The sequence below is a fragment of the Temnothorax longispinosus genome, chromosome 11, assembly GCF_030848805.1.
Source record: "Temnothorax longispinosus isolate EJ_2023e chromosome 11, Tlon_JGU_v1, whole genome shotgun sequence".
NCBI classification, from domain to species: domain Eukaryota; kingdom Metazoa; phylum Arthropoda; class Insecta; order Hymenoptera; family Formicidae; genus Temnothorax; species Temnothorax longispinosus.
Window position 1 is genome coordinate 661,838 of NC_092368.1, and position 19,919 is coordinate 681,756.

The 19,919-nt window shown below is 36.1% G+C and overlaps 1 protein-coding gene across 16 annotated transcripts in view; it reads right to left on the reverse strand.

Annotated features, from left to right (window-relative positions):
- Positions 1–1,626: 1,626 nt before the first annotated feature.
- Positions 1,627–19,919, reverse strand: part of Shaker (potassium voltage-gated channel protein Shaker) — a 117,774-nt gene continuing 99,481 nt past the window's right edge. For 15 of the 16 annotated variants that reach the window (XM_071793152.1, XM_071793156.1, XM_071793153.1 and 12 more), the window contains 3 exons: positions 15,535–15,725; positions 15,053–15,220; positions 1,627–14,956 (listed from right to left, as the gene is read on the reverse strand). In XM_071793152.1, coding sequence (XP_071649253.1) covers positions 15,060–15,220; positions 15,535–15,725 — 352 coding nt within the window. In that variant the 3' untranslated portion in view covers positions 1,627–14,956; positions 15,053–15,059. Of the gene's footprint in view, positions 14,957–15,052; positions 15,221–15,534; positions 15,726–19,919 lie in introns of those variants that run through there. The other variant, XR_011734341.1, reaches the window with a different exon arrangement.

A 19,919-nucleotide genomic window follows, 5' to 3' on the forward strand; every position in this document is an offset into this window, starting at 1 on the left:
GTAAACGTTATGCCCGTATCACACTAGCGATTGGCGATTGCATCTACGTTAGCGTTTACGTCTCTTGACCAATCAGAAAGTAACTGCTGGCGATTGCGATTCGCGATTTCCGTTCTGATTGGTCAAAAGACGTAGACGCTTCTTCTTCTTTTGTTTAATTGGCTTCTGCCTCTATTCCGAGGACAATATGGCCAGCTTTTACCACTGAATCACTGAATGTTTTGCCAACTGAGAGTAGCTTATAGCTGCACTGTTTGTTAACAAAGTCTGAATCACTGTTAGCGTAGCGAAGTCTGAAAATCTGAGTGGAAATCAATGCAGACAGTAACAGTCGCAATACTTAAAAAAATTTTCCTTCTGGACAAAACACGTCCGAACCGGTCCGCGCACGTTGAACGAATAAGGCGTAGACGCAAACGCAGACGCAATCGCCAATCGCTAGTGTGATACGGGCATTACGTATACTATAGATAAATGCGCGCATATGCACGGAAACACGGAACGCAGGGTGAGATGCGGCTCTTGCTCCTTTTCAGAGAGCGATACGGCATCTCTTTCAGTCACGTTCTCACTCCAACAATAGCTAACGATAGTGAATAGATTCAAGCATCGTGATTGGTTAAATTAGCCTCCAAACGCGCGCGGTTAGGGCCATAGCACAGCACCAGTGCCGTAATTAGGGCGATACCGTCGGTGCCCTTGCACAGGGCGCAAGGTTCAGGGGGGGGGAGCACAGTCAAGACGATAAAATAAGTTTCAAATAGGAAGTATAAACAATTCTTCTCCTCCATGGCTCGAACCTCCAAGGGCGTACTGCCGCGCGTCGAGTAGCCAGTTAAGACCAATGCAATAGTGTCCTGTGTTTAAATAGGACAAAGAACAGGGGTTGGCTGTGGAAGCAATATTTTATTAACTTCTGGAAATAAGAAATCAAGATCAATTGCAGGATTTTATTTTACTAGGGGATTCTCCCGATGAGGATTTGGTAAAGAGCATGAGGTTAGGAAAAGGTGGCTTCCAGGTTGATGGTAGAACTATTCACGAGATATACATATAGTGTCACCAACACAATACAAGTTGAGTATTTATGACACTCTCAATTGTGGCCGATGCAGCGATGAGAAGATTAATTTTCACATTCTTGGCCAATACCAGATATAAGCTGGATTAAGGCGTTGGTTGCTAATGAATTCAGATTTCTTTATCCTAAGCAACTTCAGACTTCAGGTTGGTGAATTTCTTATCTTTTGAAAGAAGATGAGCTTAACTTAATAACACAAACTAAAATTTATTTGATGAATTATTTTGAAAAATTTAAAAGTTTAACATTATACCCGCCCAAATTCTAATAATACAATTCCAAATTTATAAAATACTACTTTTTAGTATTTCCAAAACCAGAAATATAGAAATCACTACTGAGACTAGGCCTGTTCGTTATACCTGAACTTGCTGCACAGCACATCTTTTCTCTCTTTCTCTCCAACGTGAAGAGAAAAAGGGAAAGATGACCCGTGCAAGAAGTTCAGCTAAATAAACGAACAGACCTTATTATAAAGGAGTTGAAGTAAGGAAATAACAATTCTAACAGTTTTACGGGGAGTTTGTCGAATACAAACACATTACTACGTGAAAGTGCTTTATTCCTTTCGAAGATCGTTCATCGCAGACAATGGCGTCGGGAATGCCACTCTCATTTATCGCGTAATGTGTGCACGCGTGCACGAACCCGCGCGCGCACTCGCGCACGCGCGTGTGCACGCATATGCGTATATATATTTATATACACATATATATACCTGATGTTTTTATATTTATATATAAATATACATACCCTCTAATAAGCGATCCTAATTATTGAGTAAAGTATCGTCTGATATTAAAAAATACGCATGTATATGTACATATACAATTACAACACACGCCAGGACGGCAGGAATCCTGGTCCAGCGAGACCTTAATAATGCTTTTTTTTTTTTAGAACGAAGGTCATAATGTACAGTATATATATTTTACATACTTATCGTTTCAGCAATAACAATTTTATTGTACGTAGACTTGCAAAAATTAAATAAATTATGACAGTGGTACATCGCGTATTGGACGGAAGGGCCCAAAACACTGCGCAGAGGTGTGAGAGGAAATCATAGATTTAAATTCGTCGAGGTGCAATTGTTTCTTTACACACACACACATACATACACACACGCACACACATTTTCTCTCTCGTTCATTCACTCATTCACTTACTCACTCGTTCTTACGCATCCTCACTTATTTCGCCTTTCTTTTTCTATCTATCTCTCTCTTGCTTCTTTCTTTATTTTCTTTATTTATTTTTTTTTCGCCAAATTGTTTCATTTTTTTTTAATTCTCATTTGTGTATGCTGTTTTTCTCATTTTTCTTTATTTCTTTCTGTCGCATTTTTTTCTTTCAGGTTCTCTATCGCATTCTCTCCCTCTCGATTCCTCCCATTCACTCATTCATGCTTATTCTGCGTTTCTTTCCATCTTCTGCAAAAAGCGGTCTAGCTCGCGTAACGTAAACGGACAAAGTCCCAATATTTCTATTGTGAAAATATTCATTGAAGAACGGGAAGCGAAGGAGGAGGAGAGAGCAGGTTATATGATGGTTGGGAGGTAGGAAACAGAGTCTCGGCTTATAAAAACTATCCCTTTTATAAGCATGTCCAGCAATACCAGACAAATAATATATCACGTCTCTTCTTCTCCATTTGATCTTCCTACGTTGATCCTTCCGTGATAATAACGATTTCCTTATATTATTTTTCTTTTCTCTCTCGCGCCGTTTTCTCCTGCTTTTTTTATGTTACAATAATTAACATCGTCACATACAGACTTATACACTAACGATATGACTACGCTCCAAACCAGCAGAGCGTTCATCGATGAAGAAGTGAGAACAATAAATTTTAAGTTTCTCGCGCACGCATTTTTTTTCCTCGCTCACATATACTTTACATTTTTTTTCTGTTTTGGAGGGAAGGTATTTCCCACACACGCACACAAACACCCAACAAACAAGCACGCATATACGCTCTTTCTTTCTCTCATTGATATGCCAATTTATTTATAAAATGTTATAAATTATTTGTGAGCGTTTTCTCGTGGCGTGTATAAATGGACTTAGAATGGCACATATTAAGATTCTGCTAGTTACGTATCGATATTTCTTAATTATCGATATTATATTACCATTTCTAGAAATGACAAAAGTCGATATTCTCTGCGAATTAAATTTCTAAATCATCATTATTTCATTACAGTTATAGCAATAAAAACGCAAAAATATATACTTCTACAATACCGATATTATTCTGCCATCTCTAAGTTGGAGAAAATAATCGATATTTAAAAAATATCGTTATTATGTTGCCATTCCTATACGAGCTCAGGATTGTTCGCGATCCTTTCAATATTTTGCAACTATTTAGCAAAGGTGCCGCGTGGATTTTTTTTCATCTTTCTACGCCGATCTCACACGAATTGCAATCGAATTAAAACCAAATCATAATTAGATTACAGTTGGATCCCAACTCTATTCTAATCGCAATCGCGTATCGTAATCACAACAAGATTACTTGAATTACATTCAAACGCTAGCAGTACGTGATTTGATTTGTCTACAGTTCTGAGGAACCAGAGAAAGTCCACAAAAACTTAACAGTGTAAATCTAAATTTTCTGTTGGTAACTAACAAAAATAATGAACAAAGATAAATTCTTTTATACCAACTTTTTACACTGTGTAACAATAACACTCGTACGAGAAGCAAACCATAAGATATTAATTTGTGACTCGTGTGAAATCGGTTTTACTTTCTTCTTGCATGCAATTGGAAAATTTTCAGCGCGGCTAAGCGCTTATTTGATTTCGTACCAGCGATCGCTTAGCATCGGACTATCTCTAATTAATAATAATTAATTGGCAGCGAAGAACTCTTCAGTTATGCGAATCGGAGAGTTTCCAATTAACCGTTTGAGCGCGAGAAAATGTTTAATATAATAAAATATATATTGCATTATGTAAATATGTATTTTTAACGTCAACTGTGATTATCACACAGATTCTAAAAGAATGTAATTAAATCGATATAATCCAGTATAAAATTATATGAACACAAGGGAGCTCTATTTGAAGTTAAATATGTTGTAAGAATGTTTAAAAGGTAGAATGTTAAAATAATCCAAATCTCTGCAATTTCTTGTAAAAAAAAAAATTATATAGGTATATATTACACATCTTACATAAAAGTACTAAGAACCAAGATTAAAGATATAGTTTATACTTTAGCAGTCAAACGGTTAAATCGCGCGAGTTGCACTCAGCTATCTCGAAATTAACAAAATCGAATATTCTTTTCATTCATGTATCTTGTAATATTAATTGTGAAAACAGTAACGATCGATCTTAAATTAATAAATTGTTGAAAAAATTGCAAATCGACATTACTTTCTAATTGCGCGTCGAAGTTACAACTTTTTTTTTATGTCGCATAAGAAACAATTTAAAAAGCGATACAATAAAAAATTTTACACAACGTTAAAGTGTGTAATCTCTCGCTCCAATATCCATCCTTTCAGAATTTGCCTCTCACATTTACTCCATTTCCCTCCCTCCTTCGTTTTTTCGCAAATCACAGCGATTTGATTTACGAGAATACCTTGGAGTTTTATGTAACTATCTGTACCAGGTCTTTCGCATGCATTTTAAATTGTTCAAAGCGAGAAGAGACTTTATTATTTAATTAATTAAAATGCATGTAGACTTAATTGCACAAGACTACGTTCGGTTTTTTAGAACCTTTGAATCATCTAATCGATTTCCCAAATTTCTCGCGAGTACATTCGAATTACCCATCAGTATGTTAACATACATCCTAATGATTGCTAATGAACAGTTTGACCAATCAATTGGCTAACACGGGTGGAGTGCTCAATTTTTAACCCTTTATAGGATAATACTTTCTTTAGAAACTATAATTTGAGAAATTAATGTAATTTATAACAATCTAAGTTCTTTTATATTATATAACTTGTATTAAACCTTAAAAATTATAATTTATCCATATAAGTAACTAGCCAAATAAAATTTTCAAAAAGTAATTTTTATCTCTTGTATAACAAATGTGTTAATCGCTCAACAATGTATATCTAAATCACATTAAGTATAAAACGAATCTATAAAGGGTTAAAGATTTCAAACAGGTTCCGGCACAAATAAGGAATGTTTTACAGTACATAGCATTATATCAACATTTAATAAAGTATCTGAAACATTAACAAACGGACTATATAAACACTACATGGCTGCCCTTAGTACACAGCTAGTGAATGAGGATCGTTTCGCTCCAATGTGTATGGATCTCGATCGATAAACCGATTCTCTCATCGCACTTATTCTCAAAAACTGTACACATTATAGTTCTCCATCCAATTCTTTTACGATTCGATGAACATAATTGTGACGTCGTAACAATGCACCCGTGTATTTTATAACAAATGTAATTCCCTTTGTTTTTCTTTTACGTAAAAAAAAATTTTTTATTTTTATTTCCTCTCGTTCTCAAGATATCTTCCTTTCTTTAATTTCCTTTCTTGAATCTCCTCTTTTTTTTTAACCAACGGAAAATTCTCATTTTCATTTTCTCATGAGTATTTCTTGGTGTTGCTGTTATTAGATATGCTTGCTTGATATTCAATGAGCACACGTCATTTTCTCCGATGCATGTTTACAGCTTTTGCAAAAGCTCTCTCTCTTTCAGTCCCTTCGAACTCTCTCTCCCTTCCCATCCTCTCATCTCTCCGTAGTTTTACATAATCTATCAATAAATCGCTAACATGACGGCAATCCTAATTTGCGCGAACAGACATAATTTCGTATCGTTAGCTTCTCTCTCAATTATTTGTGCACTTTATGTAAAACGCGAAAAAAATCACATTACATGTTTAAAACTTGAAAATGAAAAAGAATGGAAAAAGAAAGAAAAACATAGAAAATGCCTCGTACAAATTATCTATCTTGCTAAATTACGAAAGTTCCGAGCGTGGCATAACGATGTGAGGTATGAAGCTTCGTCCGTTACGAACTGCGCGATTATTTTCGAAGAGTTAATTATTAATAATCAGGAGAGCTTTTCATTTGCGTTTATTTCATTTAATAGCTACGGATGCATTGAATATATTGCGCGTAAATTTTCGCGTAGCGTGTAATAAATATCTCTTTCAGTGTAATAAACGTACAACAAAAATAGCTTAGATCATCGTATAAATAAGATCGATATTAATCGTTGCCCTGAGTGCCTTGGTACCCGGCTAACGGAACTTGATCTCCGTCAGTTCTCAATCTACCGCAGAAAATACACGAGTCGCGATAATGAATACGGGCGAGTATGAGAAAGAAGTAAAAATTCAGAATTAATAGTAATTAATAGTAAATGGAACATTTAGATTATACACATCAAAAGATCGAGACACCAAAGATCTGCAATGCTAAGAATTTGTGCAAAGAAATAAAAATTTGCGAATTTAAAAATTTATTCGAACTTCTTCAACGGATTCTAAAAAAATTTATCGAATTATCTAAAGAATTATAAAATTTTCTGTATCGCAGATCTCCTTTTAAGTATACAAATTCATTATCGAGTCGTGCATTACAGCCATTTTATATCTCCCTTTTTGTCCTCTAATTGCGCAGCTTCGCTGAAATCGGTAAATAATTATGCTGAATTTTTTTCTCCTCCATCTTTTATTTAATGGAACGCAGCAACTCGTTGCGCAATATAGAAATAGTGGCTTTACAAAACATTGCCGCAGGAAAACGTAGGACATCAGTCGTTTTCCAGCGACATCCGCGGGCTTGTTAGAAAAATTAGCAGTTCTTCTTTGTTTTTTTCTTTTTAATCATAATAATTATTCCATAGGATCATCGTGTGTGTATGTGTGTGTGTGTATTTGTGTGTGTATGCGTGTGACGTAAGCGAAAAATAGATTATATGTGTTCCACATGCTGTCTTTTTTCACTTTATGCCCAGCTCTTCTATCGCTTATATATTTTTTTAATGTTTCCTCCACATTCTTTTCTCCTTTAATTTTCCTCGTTTTTTCCTTACTTTTCCTTTTCCCCTTTTCGCTACTTCTCTCTCTATTGTCTTTTCCTCCTTTTTAAATTTCCTTTCTCTTTCTTTCGTTTATTTTCATAGTTTTTATTTAATTCTGAATAAGGCGATGGACTTAACTTCTCTTAGCGCTTATAAACTTAATAAATTTCTTGTTTGTTCGTGAAAACGTGCCAGGTGGTTCTTAGCGTAAATCGGGGCAACTCGGCAGGATATTTCTGAGCTAGTACCGTTAAGAGTATGTGTAGTATCCTTTTTTTTCTCTGGTATATTCATACACCACTAAATGTATTCTGTAGTAATTAGCTTATTATTTCTCATTGTTCCTCCCTCTTTCTTTCTCTTCTTTGTTAAAATGCGTACAAACGGAGATACACGGAATCATTTATAATAATATACATTAAAACGTATCGCGAAGGAAACGTGGCGCGCGTTCGTAACACACACACACTTATCGATTATTATTAACATATTCTTATTGGTTTTTTATTACTCATTACTCGTTATTACTATTTTTAATTATTACTTAATGTTACTTAATAATTGGTTTATTAATAACTGTTGGCGCGTGAATGTTTGTTGCCGATTTTCCTGTTCTTTCTTGCCTTCTTTCCCATCTCTTCCATTTCATGATAGCAATTTCGACACATCTTAAAGCACGCACGCAAACACGCACACACACACACACACACACACACACACATACTCTCTCTATCTCTCTTCCCCTCTTTCTGACTTACTCCAATTTTCGTGCATTTTTCATTTATCTCTTCCCGCTTTTCGGAAAAGTTTTGAAAATGATTATATGAAGTTGATACGATAATTATGTGTCCTTTCCTCATTAAATTACGTTAGTTTAAGCTTCACACAGCCAAAAAATGAAAAGCACTTAAAACAGTGCTCAACACTATATAAACGAGTCCTTGATCAATAATTAATTGATTTAATTAATTCACAAAACGGATTCTGATCAACTAGAATGGCAGGGATGGCCGCCACCATGTATGCAGCCCTCGCGTTACAAATTCTTCATGTTCTTTTTTTTGTTTCTTTAGAGATTTAGCCTACTAAATAGCTTATTTCGCAAGTCACCCTTGTGTGTCGTGTACGTCATTGTGTGTATGCATGTATATGTTGCGTATGTATATGTATACATAATAACATTAGTACTTTCTACTCTTTGCAAACAAATTTTACTTCTCTTCCCTTCACAAAGTGTCGAGCGCGATGTGTTTTCTTTTTCCCTGCGATTTATCTGCCCCGTGTTTTCTCCTGGCATCAGTTACATATACATATCTCAGTATATATATGTATGTATATATATATATTTTTTTTATATCACACATGTACATGATATATAGGGTATTCCGTTAAATTTGAGAGCCGGTAGCAGGCACTTATTCCACGATGAATTCGGAAACGACTTTTTCTCGAAGAGAATTGATACGAAAATCTGGATTATATAGAGAATAGTCAGATAATTTAAAGATAATTATATATTAATAAATAAATTTTAAAAGCGAAAAAAATTCAACGCTCAGCATGTTATTTAAATATTATAAAAGCTGTGATAAAAATAGCGGAGATTTCAAAAATCTCCAAATAAATTCAACTCTGCACGCATATTCATCGAAGAATATAATTTTGCTACTGATTTCCGCGCTTTACGATTCACCCTGTATATGATATATCTACATGCATTTACACATAATACTCGTCGCGGCATAAATCAATCGTCGAAAACGTTATCCGAGTGATAACAAACATTCGCTTTAGTTTCTTACACTATATTATTTTCTGCGTCTTTAATACCATAAACCCATATAATACCTAAATATATCACTTGAAAGCGATCGTCTCGATCTACGAGCGCTCGCACTTGCTTTTTATTTCTCATCTTCATCAACTTCTTATTTTAATATGTCCTCCTTTTGTGTTACTTTTCTTTTTTACACGGGCGGCGTACGAGCATCTTTCACGCCATAAAACTCTTATCCCTTTTTTTTTAAATGCGCAAGGATCCATTACGATTGATCCTACCTTTCGCGTATCGATCTTATGTCCGTAATACAACGCATTTGTTATTTTATTTTTACATGATCTCGATACGATTAATTTTTAGCAATTTATTGCTATTTCAGTTCGATAGTGTGAGACGATCGTGCGCAAGAATCGAGTAAGGAAGGATCAATCGTGACACTCCAGAGAGGGGCCAAAAAGGACGGGGGATGCTCGAGAGTGGTGCCGGCACTCTGACCTGCTTTTAATTTATTTGCTTTATCTTCAATGGAATAATTAGTATTCATAATATTTTTGCCCAGCCTGATTACCATATGCGTTATTTTATTTATTACTATTATTACTATTTAGTTAGCCGATTATCTCCTCTTCGCGTCTCCTTCTCGCGTCAATTAGTTAATAGCGACGAATCATTTTCGTTCTATAGCGACAGCGGAATATAATTCTAGCTTCGTAGCGAGAGACTAATTCTTTTCTTCTTTTTAAATTTTTTACCCTAGTTATTTTTCGGAATGCATCTTCGGCTCGCATAATTCATCACCCAATAAATTCTTTTTCTTCCCTCTCATTCATTCTCACGCACACAGTGTATACCATCCTTCCTTTCTCTCTTTCTCATCGTGTTTACACGCTCATTCACGCTCTTTGTCCTGTTTTTCTCTTTTTCTGTCTCTTTCTCGGATCATTGGTGGAGGAGACGCTTTGATAATTCAACAGTCGCTTTGTTAATTCTTATACAGAACTGTGAAAAGGGTCGTGAGAAAAAATGTTCCTTTCTCTCTTCCTCCAGACAGAAGGACAGAATACAGGTGACTTAATTTTATAAAAAAGAACATCGGCGACTACTCCCGCTCATTCATTCTGTGCTATTTGTAAAACGTCAAAGCCATTTTCATGCTCTCGGTGCACGAATTGAATGTCGAAAGTTACGCTGCCGCGACATCTTGTTCGGGTTTTTCTTTCTCCTTTCTTTGTTCGCATAATTAAAAATACACACGGCATAATGGAAGTTCAATGGATTTTCGGGTATTCGCTTTAATATGACGTTTTCATATTTAGAGACCGAAAGCAATTTTGAAGTTACTAACTAAATCCAATTTCAATATCTCGACGGATATATAATTTTGGCATTATAAATTTTTAAAGTAGTACAACTTTTGTCTTATATTTTAATTCAATTTTAGTTTAATTGATTTGAAGGATGAATCAAATAAATGTTAAAGATTATGCAATTATTATTGAAATATTGATTTATGAGGAACTTTAATAGAGAACAGTTTTCGAAATTAGACGAGAAATCTATTCATCTTTAAAAGCTCGTCATTAAAGCTCCACCCTTCGCGTTTATTTTTAGGCGCGAAAGTCTGCCGATGGAAATCGAACGGAATAACACGCATCTGGCATTTTACAGTATTTTTCTCTAAATGACAAATTTTTCGCGTTTTGTTCGACCGACTATGTACAACCGCCTTTGGCTTGATCGAGCCTACTTGAAATTTTGATACGAATATTTATCGATAATTCCGACGTAGCAACAACGATGATGTAGTTCGCCACCTAATGGCTATTTTCGTGTACTCTAATGGCTACTGGCTGCCTAACGAAGTAGTTTCTCGTTATCTAAATACTTCATCGTAGCTTGTTTTTTTTTGTTTGATAGTAATAGCAGCAGTAGTTGTAATAGTAATAGTAATTAGTAGTTAATAATAGTAAATAGTAGTGATAAGTAATAGTAGTAGTAATAATAATAGTAGTGGTTGCAGTAGTGATAGTAGTAAGAATAATAGTAGTAGTAATAAATTTATCGTTTATGAAACGTTTTTGCTCTCTCTTGCGCTCATGCATTTTCTTCCTTTACTCTCTTTCTCTCCGTCTCTCGATTCTGTCGATTTTAACTAGGCTGGTAGTTTGATGTGTAATTTTTTTATATTTTGTTTTTTTTTAATTACTTCTATACGTCGTTTCTCGGACTAAATCAGCGAGGCGAAAGGTTTGAGTATTGTATTGAAAGCGTGTAACGTAAATCTTCGTGTAATTATTGTATCAGTAATACATTATTTTACCTCTCTCTCTCTCTCTCTCTCTTTCTTTCTTTTTCTCTCTCTTTCACTCTTACTTTCACTCTCATTCTCACTCTCACTCTCACTTTCATTCTCACTCTCACTCCCTGACACGCACGCATGTCATCCTCTATCTCTCTATCCCGTTTGCAATCTCTATCGTACTGCGGACTAAAATTTCATTATCAACATTTGTGTCTATTAAAAGACGAGATCAGTCATCTGTTAAATCCACTTCTAAAATTACCTAATAAAGTCGAATTGTTTCCTCTTTCTTTTCTCTCTTTTGTTATTTGCTTCGTCGTTTTCCAACGTAATTGTTTGCTTGCCTAAAACACGGCTGATACAGAATGAAATGTAAGAACAACAATGTAAATTGGTGTCGACAAACATTTAATCCGCAATGCATTAAATAACGAATAGAGAATCAATATGTATCCATGATACGATTCTTATACCCTTTTCTCACCAATTATAGTGCAAGACTACTTCCGCCCTAAAAAACGGAGGAAACATTAATAATATTTGACCTCTCAATCATGTTTATTCTCTAATTAAATGCCTCTTCTAAGCATTCCGCTAATTCTCGCATTATGAAAGACTGGCAATTATGATATTGAGATGATTCCGTTGATTTTGCCGTTCGACAGCAACTATTTCTTTTTCGTGTGTTACCACTACGAATAAAGAAAACTACTTCTTTATTTTTTAAGTTAGTATTGGCTAATTTTTTAATTCTTGCTCCTATATTTTATTTGAACTTTTCATTATGTACCAGCCTTAAACATGCCTTGCATCTTTTTTCTATTCTAAACGAAAATAGTTAACTCCTTCAGTATCAAATTGAATACGAAGATTTTAAATAAAATCCCCCACTCTGCGAATTTCAATTAGCTTCCACTATTAACGGAACTTAATGACAATCAATGGAAAATATAACTAACATTGCAGTAATGGGATACTGAAAAAGTTTACGTGAGCGGCTTCGTTTCTTTCTTTTTTGGTCAAATCAAACGGCGATCGAAAATTGATAACCTTGAGAAATGGAACAATGGACTTTGCATTTTCTCTTTTGCGGATTCCTCCTTTGTGTTTTTCTTGAACTCTATGCGAGCGAAGATACGTCCCACGAGTCGACTTTGGAGTTTAGATCGAATCAGCATATCAGAAGATCGATCGGATCGGGTCGATTTGACACCGGTAGAATGTACTTTGGGGTGACTCCTTGGCGCGATTATAAATCGAGAGAGATGTGTGAAATATGGCAGTCTTGGCAATTCTGCGACGTACTTTCGTCGTACGGGGGGAAAGATGAACAGATTTGAAAACTCGGTGTGAGATTGGGTGCGAGGATCGATTGGCATGCCAATTCGTTCTCCAGACAATCGTTTATCTCAGTATCGCATGTCTTCCTCTTCCTTTTTTTAACATGAATTACTGTTTAACTTATAGCTCGAAACAACCCAGCAAAAGTTTCTAAAGAACGTCTTGGGGACATTTGAAAGACATCTATAAATAAGAACATCTGAAGTTCTTTAGACGTCTTTTAAACGTTTTTGGGACGTCTTTTGGAGGCTTTTGCTAGCTGAGAACGGCCTCTTCTCTTTCTGTCATCGGCATAACATACAACGCAACATCGTTTCTTTTTCTTTATTTTTTTTCGAACAAGTTAGAAATCACTTTTACAAAGAATACTAATCCCGTAAAAAATTTATTTATAAGAGAGGAAGAGGAAAACACTATAAGAGCTGTATAAGCTTTCTCTCAACGTTTTACAAGTTTCTATTCTTCATTATCAAAGAGATACCCTTGATAGCTTAATCAGAAATTATTTTCGTAAGGAATCACACAGTGATTCTTTCATCTTTGAGCTTTAATAAAGACGAAGAACGTGATATACGAATTATTATTAACATACATGTTTCAAACTTGTGCATGCTAATTGTCATCATCACTATCTTGCTTCTGCAAGCAATCATCCGCGATTTTTTCGAGAAATCGTTGTCGCACATATCGAAGACAGAAATATCAAATTGTACACTTTGAGAGATTGAAATTATGATTTGGGCATAAAATTCGCGCGCCATCGGCAGACATCTTCGGTTTTTTTAAATTTTTTTTTCTTTTGGACGTTTCTTATCATTACAATTGCTCGCATCGTCTTGATATTCGTATCCGATTTATTGTATAACATCTCGGAATTCGCTATTCAGACCCTATTCAATATATACACCCCCGTTACTTAATACTGGTACGTTATAGTTTCTCTTCGCTTTGGATATATGTACATAAGCGTGAAGATAACTTCGAATAAGCGAATAGATAAACTTTTACATACGATAAGAGCTTCAAACATAAACATAACGTAAAATTGTACCGTAATTCGAATGTCGATAATCTTGAAAAATGCAATCTACATAAGTTTATGATAGTAAATTTTAAGCAGCGGGGGTGCAATTAAAAATTGCTAGAGTAATTTTTGTAATCACACGTGGATATCATAAAAATCGTTTGTGTCATCATTTCTGCAAATATTTCGGATTATGGGGTTATCGATATAATCAATAATCTGAAATTGATCACCCTTTCGTCTTTAAGAAATGATTGAACTTCAATCAATTAACGTCGACGTTATCGCTTTATCAGCATTTAAATGTGTTACATGTGCATGTGTGCGAATGTAACGAGACGAAAAAAATTAATTCCATTGTCGAATAACATATCGTATAAATAGATTCGAAAATCGACTTCGGTGTCCTTTGTTTAAAAAAAGAAAAAAAAGAGGAACGAAACAGTCTACGCCGTACACACACTCCATCTCTTTCTCTCTTTTTCCTTCCCTCTCGCCCTCCCCCTCTCTTTCTTTTTATCTCTGTGGCCATCATCGTTCAGTCCTTCATTCTTGATACATCTCTTATAAAGCGTTCTTGTCGGTTTCCCTTTTTCACCTCTTTCCGCAAGCAGCATTTTCTAAATGTCCTCGCATTCGCGATTTTATCATAAAACATACTTTGTTAACTTACCCTCGCCCTACGTGTACGGTATTCAATTAATTTATATCGATAATAATTAATATAGTGTTATCTGGTACAATCCCCATTTGTGTTGCTTCCGCTACCTACCAGCTCCCCCTTCTCTACTTCACCCGTCTGGCATTCTGAAAGTCGGAGGAGCTCGTAAGGGACGGGGGGACACTCGACAGCGCTTTATACGAGAACGCCGTGATGTTTCTTCGGTTATCATTTGTTATATCTTTATTATTTTTTGTTTTGAACACTGGAGTCGGTGGTGTCGGGGGTTGGGGCCGCACGCGTGCGCGCTCGCACGCGAACGAGGAATATCCCGTCCCCTTCGTTCGCACGTGGGTCCTTACGCGGGGCGCAAGCTCGTTGAGAAGGTGGCGGGAAGGTAGGCGACGATGTCTCGAGAACGGGCTATAGATTCATCCCCATCTCCGCACGCCCTTGGACCCACCCTACCTCTCTTCCGTTTCTCGTATACATCTCAGATGGGAAAAAGCAGGCTCCCCGGAGGGATCACGATCCTCTGTGATCCTTCGCGTGTTTCTGACCCGAGACGCCCCTCGCAATGACGGACCTGGACAGGCTGGCGAGTGATGCCAGCAGCTTACGACTATGATGACGGGTGAAGGAGGCCTACGTCAGGCACCGCAGGGAGATGCAGTTGCCCTTTGACAACTGGCTCAGTAACGGCCACCACGCTGCCACCGTCTCCTTCACTATAATCCATCCAAGACGGGAAATAAGAATGTCGATCGTGATACAGATATCACGTCGATTGTCACGTGGATATTATTGAATTTTCAAATGCGCACCTAGTAGTCAGACATCAGTCTCGATGCTCATGCAGGCTGGATTGATATTGTTATTGTGGCGAGGGTTGCAATTTGACTTCTTCGTAATCTCCGGATGAGTAAATAGGGTGCCTTCCTCTAACTCCATTATATCCGACGAGGATTCCGACATCGAGATCTTCTTCAAACCTGAAAGGTACATGCACATATTCTATAACTAACTATGACAATGTTTGGTGTGTAAACATCCAAACAGCACGCATGTCTGGGCAAGTATAATATTTCATTCATTATTCATAATTCAACATAGTCATCTTTCTGATATACCTAACACGTTGGTACGATATTTTAAAGCTACGATATTATAAAAATTACTTGATGAAATCCTTAGTTTCTCGTCATCGATCTATTTTTTTACATTATCAAAAACCGGCCTTTTAAATGATTCTTGATTAGTGAAATTCGTGCAACACATTGGAGTATCCTGAAAGGATACGGCGTACCTAAGGTGCCAGGAAGATACGGGCAACTAGTCACGTGATTGAAGTTCTGCGATTGCATCTCCTCCTGGTCAGTCTCACGATGATAGAAGTAGTTGAAATTGGAGACGATTACGGGAACGGGCAGAGCAATCGTCAGGACACCGGCAATCGCGCACAACGAGCCCACAATTTTCCCCCAAACTCCCACGGGCCTGCAACAGAACGGGGAGGAATACCGCATTAAATATTAAGGCGTGTAAGGCGGTGCGTTATAAACGCGACGATACTGGGATCATGATCGCAAAATTCGGCTTGGTGCTAGGTGTGGTGTTTCTATCTTTGTGTGAGTCTGCCGTGTCTAGTGTGGCGCTAATTATGCGGTACTATAGTTACATGACAATCTGCGTGCGTTGGCGGAATGTTAAATGAAGGGGACGTATACCACGAAATACCGCATACCAATTGTATCTATTATATATTCGGATGATTCACTTGTATACATTTCCCGTCATTGATAAGCCCATATATTGAAAGAGATCGTCTCCCTCGGTAATATATCTTGACGACTTACACCTTCGATTTGGTATTCTGCCAACGTCGTACGATTCATACCATATGTTTTTCGTATATAAGTATAGCATGATGCGTCTAGTATAAGCGGGCAGCCTAGGCTAGACTAGAAAACTAACTTAAGGATTCGCCAAAATGACTTCTTCGTGAAACCACAAGTTCCTTGGAAAAAGGAACATTGTGTTTTATTGGCCCACTGAAAATAATACACCAATTGCGGTACTATTTTATTCCATTAGAATTTACATTGACTCTGATCGGCCAATTTATATTCGGTTGCATTTGATTGCACCTCGTTGCGGTAAGGCCAGAACAATTCGATATTGCACCAATGATGCACATGAGTAGAGACGGTGGGCACTTGACCGAATCGATGCTTTGAATTTTCAAAGAAGAATAAAACAGTCGAGTGTCCGCCTTCTCTTTTGCTGGCGTTCGTGAAATGTGACCGAATAATAACTCGTTGTGCGCCGAAGAGACACGAAAGATTACGGCGTCATTTTATTAGCGCTTAGCGCTGAATAAAAATAACTCAATACTTCGAAAACATAAATGTTTAATATTGCAAAAACTGCGTTAATCAATTATACTCTGTCATCAGTACTTCGTACACAATTCTACAACTATAATAATAGTTAAGCAATTGCAAAAATTATTGTAATGCCAATTTATTCTTTCAAAACAGTTAGAATTTCTTTAAAAATATAGCTGATCTTTATCTTTTAATTTTGACGTTTAATTTTACCGAGCTTCCTCCTGCTTCTAAACCGACATTTAACGGAGAAGACGCTAATTAGATTATGAACGAGACATAAATTCAATCTAAGCTCTCGTCTACCGAACAAATCAATTGAGTCAAATATAATCAAATCATCAGTGATGTGCTATTTAAATATGAACGAAAAGTTTGTTGTATCCTTTCTTCCACGCTTTCCCTGTATACTTTCTACTTTCTCATTTTAGCATTACTAAAAATACTTTTAATTTGTCAATTTGACAATTAGTTTAACCTTGACAAATTTAATAACAAACTAAAATTTGCACAAAAATGTTAAAAGAATAATTTGCGTTTAATTTCTGCTAGAGTCGATTAGATCAAAAGACAAATTCATGGTTCAGTTAAATATGTCAGTTAAACATGTTTGAACTTTTCGTTGATATTTATTTATTGATACAGCAAGTTCGTAGAGATGTACGAAACAACTCGTCTGCATTTATGTAGGACAAAGTGATTAAAAATGAATATTACATAGTAGTTAAAAAAAGAGAGATTGTTCCCGCAAGATGTTATCGTACTATGGACCTTCATGATGCATGACGAATAGTGATTGTATTAGTGGCAATGGCATAATCTCGAGGAGAAATGGGGGTCGAGCAAGAAAATAACATTTAAAATAATAATTGTGACTATTGTATAATAACAATAGTTTTGGCAATCGCATGCTAGGCAATCGTCAAACATGGGACGCATGCATTGGTCCTTTTCGTTAAACAAAATTTTGCAAAATTAGGAAACTCGGAAAAATCCCTCGTCTCAAAAGCGCACAGCAAGGAAGAGTCAAAACCGAGAAAGAGATTAGATGAAATGCAAATGAATTTGAATGAAATCAAAAGTCTGGATAGTCAAGGATCTCTTCCAGACAACACGCATGTTCCAAATCGGGATGTATGATGCCTCAAAGACGTCATACGTCCCGATTTGGGACACTGTGTTCACTGGGTCTCTAGATAATTAAGCTAAAAAGTGCGTGAACCGATCAATTCGATAGATCGGGGTTCACGCGCAGGTCACGAGTGGTAATCTTTTTCTCGTCGTCGATTAAATAACATACAGAGTTGTAATGTAGAAAAATTTCAATCTTTTCAATCATTTCGACATGTGATGTAGTCATTTTCCATTTCGCTTGGAATGTAGCTTAAGCGAAAATAAAACAAAAATGAAGTTGGACTTTATATACCCGCGTATCAGGTTTTGCTTAGAGAATCATGGTCGACTCGTCTTTGCTCGGGAGATTTCCCCTTAAATGATCATACTCGCTGTTCCAAAAACTTTCATGTCGATGAATAGTATATCATGCGTGAGCCATGCGGGTTAACGTTATTCTGCGATCACTTAATGGGCAAACACAGCATTCACTTCTGCGCACAGTCGATCACGCCATTATTTGCGTCATTAAATTACTTCCAATAAAGTAAACATAAAATACCACAGGTCGATTGTTACGTGCTTTGACATTTTTCTCTAAGAATCGTGACAATAACGTAAATATATACAATAAATATGAGATTATAATATATATTTTCCGGTGTATTTTTTTATTTCATTATTGTTCATTATTCCGTTTTTTTTTTATTAGGAAAATTTAATTTCCGCATTAATTCGCGAGATAAGTCTGTTAATTTCGAGATAAAGTCTATAGTTTATTAATCGTTATTCATACTCAACGTTACGGTTCTACTGTCGACGACGTGCAAAGGGCAAGTGTCATATAGTCTTTGCAAATTGCAAACAATATCGGCCATTTATAGTGCGAGTTCATCAAACTACGTTGCGGAGGTCATCGGAAGTGGAATAGCCGCGGCTTGCCTGGACACCTCGCGCGCGGCCGCGCGCATTTCGCGGGCGTGCATCGATCGATACGCAAGAATGCAGCGTAGTATGGTGGCTTCGAATCTCTGCATGATTTTTTTTCCTTCGCTCCAGGGCGGTTCCGAAGTGTCTGAGGACACTTTATTGATTTACGGAAGGCAATCGCGCTCGAGAGGCCTCCTAGGCCGTATAACGGAAATTCTTCTCAAGTGAGGGGAAATGTCGAGAATAAGATTTCACTCAGTCATCAAAAGATAAAGAAAGCTAAATTGGCTTAGTATTTCGATATTAAAAAAAAACTCTAACTAACTTACGTCTGATATCAAAATTTTTAACTAGGAAATAGATTGATTGAAACTTTGTTTTTCTTTTAAGCCTCTAGAAAAAAGATTTCTTTTTAATACTATTTTATTTATCGAATAAAGTAGATATTTTCGTAGAGAGAGATATGCAGGATACTCGAGAGTCACGTTTGAGCAAATGGCAAGATGTATAATGCGCAGAAGAAACAATAGGCATCGTCAAGATCTTTACGAGCGTTAAAATTGTGGTGTTGTTGATGTGATCTGAGCCACACTAATTTTACACATTCGTACGTTCGCGCGAAGTGCCGAATAAGCTGCTACATAATAGCTCTAGAAGTTTCAGGGATATGTATATATAGAATGTTTCGACAGTATCGCCGTTACGATGATGCGTTTTGTAGGAATTTACAGTAAATTAATTTTTAACGAAAGTTTGATTTCTTTGCAACTATTAGAAAATCGATTTTGAACTTATTAAAAAGGATCTATCATTAATGTAACAAGTGATAATAGCAGATAGCATGAGGAAGTGTAAATAGGCAAAAGCAAAAGTATTGTGAAATGGAATATGAAATGTAATCTGTTTATTAAAATGGAAACATGTAATTATAGGTTGCATAATTGGAAAATGACGTGATAAATAGCAGTTTTGGTTCGTGATATTTAGGGTTTTCCAATTGTAATTGTGAGCAACAATATATGAATTTCATATAAAGTGCCTCTACAAAATTTAATAATATTAATGCTTATTAAATATATGAAAAAAAATTTATACAACCTGATTTATACAACCTATGTTAAAAATTTCTAATAAGAGGCATTATATATGAATTTAAGGATGTGTGCAATGCATCAGATAGATATCAGTTTCGTAATTAATGAGTGTGCAATAAGAAAAAAACAGGAAAACTTGAAGAAGTGTATCAGATTTAATCATTTCA